Source organism: Etheostoma spectabile, chromosome 16 (assembly GCF_008692095.1).
Source record: "Etheostoma spectabile isolate EspeVRDwgs_2016 chromosome 16, UIUC_Espe_1.0, whole genome shotgun sequence".
NCBI classification, from domain to species: Eukaryota; Metazoa; Chordata; class Actinopteri; order Perciformes; family Percidae; genus Etheostoma; species Etheostoma spectabile.
The window spans coordinates 171,156-173,703 of NC_045748.1; the positions used below are offsets into that span (position 1 = coordinate 171,156).

At 40.4% G+C, this 2,548-nt stretch overlaps 1 protein-coding gene across 1 annotated transcript in view; it reads left to right on the forward strand.

Moving 5' to 3' along the window:
* The window catches only part of LOC116704497 (MAM domain-containing protein 2), a 21,171-nt gene that overhangs the window by 11,914 nt on the left and 6,709 nt on the right, over positions 1-2,548 (forward strand). Inside the window, exons 9-10 of the mRNA XM_032540035.1 lie at positions 1,611-1,730; positions 1,881-2,020. Coding sequence (XP_032395926.1) covers positions 1,611-1,730; positions 1,881-2,020 — 260 coding nt within the window. The remainder of the gene's footprint in view (positions 1-1,610; positions 1,731-1,880; positions 2,021-2,548) is intronic.

Consider the following 2,548-nt stretch of genomic DNA (forward strand, 5'->3'; position numbering starts at 1 on the left):
GGCACGATCTTGAAAGGCTGCATCATGTGGATGCGCCAACAGTTTGGTTGTCATTACTCAGAATTCCTCATGGGGGTGGCAGATACTACCCACTGTAGCTTTAAGTTAAAGTACTAAGACCACACTGTAAACATACAAGTAGAAGTCCTGCATTGAAAAAGTAATTTCATGTAAGTATCATCAGGAAAATGGACTCAAAGTATTGAAAGTAAAAATACTCAATGCAGAAAAATCCTCACATTTTAGAAACTGAAGACAATCAAAACAGTTCTGTGTTTCATGGTCTAATCATTTCAGCTGGCATGTAAGTTGTTGGGTAGTTTAATTTATAATAAAACATATGTTGTTTTATGTGTTTTGTGTGCAAAAATCATAATTTGTAAGGTAACTAATAACTAGACTCAAATAAAGTTCAAGTACCTTAAATTTGGCACAGTACTTGAGTAAATGTACTTAGTTACATTCCACCACTGCGTAAAATTCAAAAATCTGAGTGAACGGAGTAGAGTTGCAGTGTGGATAATGTCTCTGCATTACCACAACCCTGGGAAACTTGATACTGTTGTTACTTGTCTAGGGGTTTCCAAAGTTCGGCCACCCATGCATATGATACAGAAAAAGTTCTGGCTAGTCCACATAACATTCTGGGATAGAGAGTAAAGTGCTCTTGTTTATTGCCATTACTGTAAACCAATCATAATCGTCTTGGGTGGTGCTAACAATGACACAGTGATGGTGCCTCTGAAAAATAGCCTCCGGAAGAACTTGTTTTGGTGGAAAATGCGTACGTTCAAAAGTTGTTTTAGTCATGCAACAGAAACTCAGATTGGACAGATAGTCCAGCTACCTGTCTGGATTTACCCTGCAGATATCTGAGGAGCAGTTGCCCATAGTCCTCAGAAATCCACCGGAGGTTAGAATGCCAACACAAAGACAGAGGAAAGTGTGGGACATCTGGCCTATCCTGGAAGTGAAACCAGCCTCTTGTCAATATATTGAATAGGCTACGGGTAAAGCGAATGAGCCTACCTGTCATCTTGTTGGCTCAGTACTGCTCCGCTCCGTCAGCCAACCAGCCTTCTCTCTGTGGTCCGGCGCTGATTATCGCCAGTACTCCATTGACAGTTCATTTGAAGACATTAGAAGACGTGGACAATAACATTAACACGACTTGATGGGAGAAAAGCTATCCCTGGAGCCCTATATTCCCTATATTCTGGAGCCTTTTAGCCTTGTTAAGTTTATTGTTTTGGCACTTTTACTCTCTGGTTCAGTAAATGTTGCCACAACAAGCAGGTGCTTTTTATGTCATATTGGTAATAAGTTAGCGATAACTACTTTATAAGCCAGTGATTTGGTGGTGGCTTTGTACAATATGTAACTGTTGGTTTAGATTTTTTTACTGAACCCTTGTGGCAAAAAATCAAACTGGACAACGATGTGGTAAAACTGGATTTGCTATATTTGAGGCTGAAAAACTGTTGAAAACTGTTGAAATAAAGATCAATAACAGGTGTGAGTAATCATGGGAACATTCATTACAAGCAGATTCATGGGAAGAGACAGGAGGAATTTTTCGCAAGAAAATAAAGGCTGTCTTCTCTTTCCAGGATATTTCCTGTTGGCTCACTCCCGGCTGAGCCCACGCTTTGGTTACGTTAGCCGCCTGATCGGTCCAACTCTGCCTGGGAACATGAAATACTGCCTGAGATTCTACTTCTCCCTCAGGGGTGAGTGTCACCCGAACAATCACCCCGGATGGAAGAATATTTGCCAAGACTTATTTTAATTCCTCTGTGTTGGTGTTTGAGGCAATATGAGTCCTGTGCTGTGATTTATGTTATTGACTCACTAACCAGAAATAACTTTTGCAACTGCAGGTTACAACCAGACGGACCAGGCTCTAGTTGTGTATCTGCAGCATGGCAGCAGGCAGGAGAAGATCTGGACTCAGGGGGAGAAGTCCAGAGGGATCTGGATCACCACGGACATCACCTTCCAAACATCCCAGCCTGCCAAGGTCAGAAGAGGGGAAGTGGAAATATCCCATTAGTCAGAATACCATCAGTCAGAATACCATAAGTCAGAATACCATCAATCAGAATAAAATAAGTCAGAATAACGTATGTCAGAAGACCATAAATCAGAATAACATCAGTCAGAATAACATCAATCAGAATAACATTAGTCAGAATACCATAAGTCAGAATACCATCAGTCAGAATACCATCATTCAGACTACCATCAGTCAGAATAAAATATGTCAGAATACCATCAGTCAGAATACCACCAGTCAGAATACCATCAGTCAGAATAAAATCTCTCAGAATAAAATCAGTCAGCGTACCATCAGTCAGAATACCACCAGTCAGAATAAAATCAGTCAGAATACCATCAGTCAGAATTCCATCATTCAGACTACATCAGTCCGAATTTACCAATATGTCAGAATACCATCAGTCAGAATACCACCAGTCAGAATACCATCAGTCAGAATCAAATCTGTCAGAATAAAATCAGTCAGAATACCATCAGTCAGAATAAAATC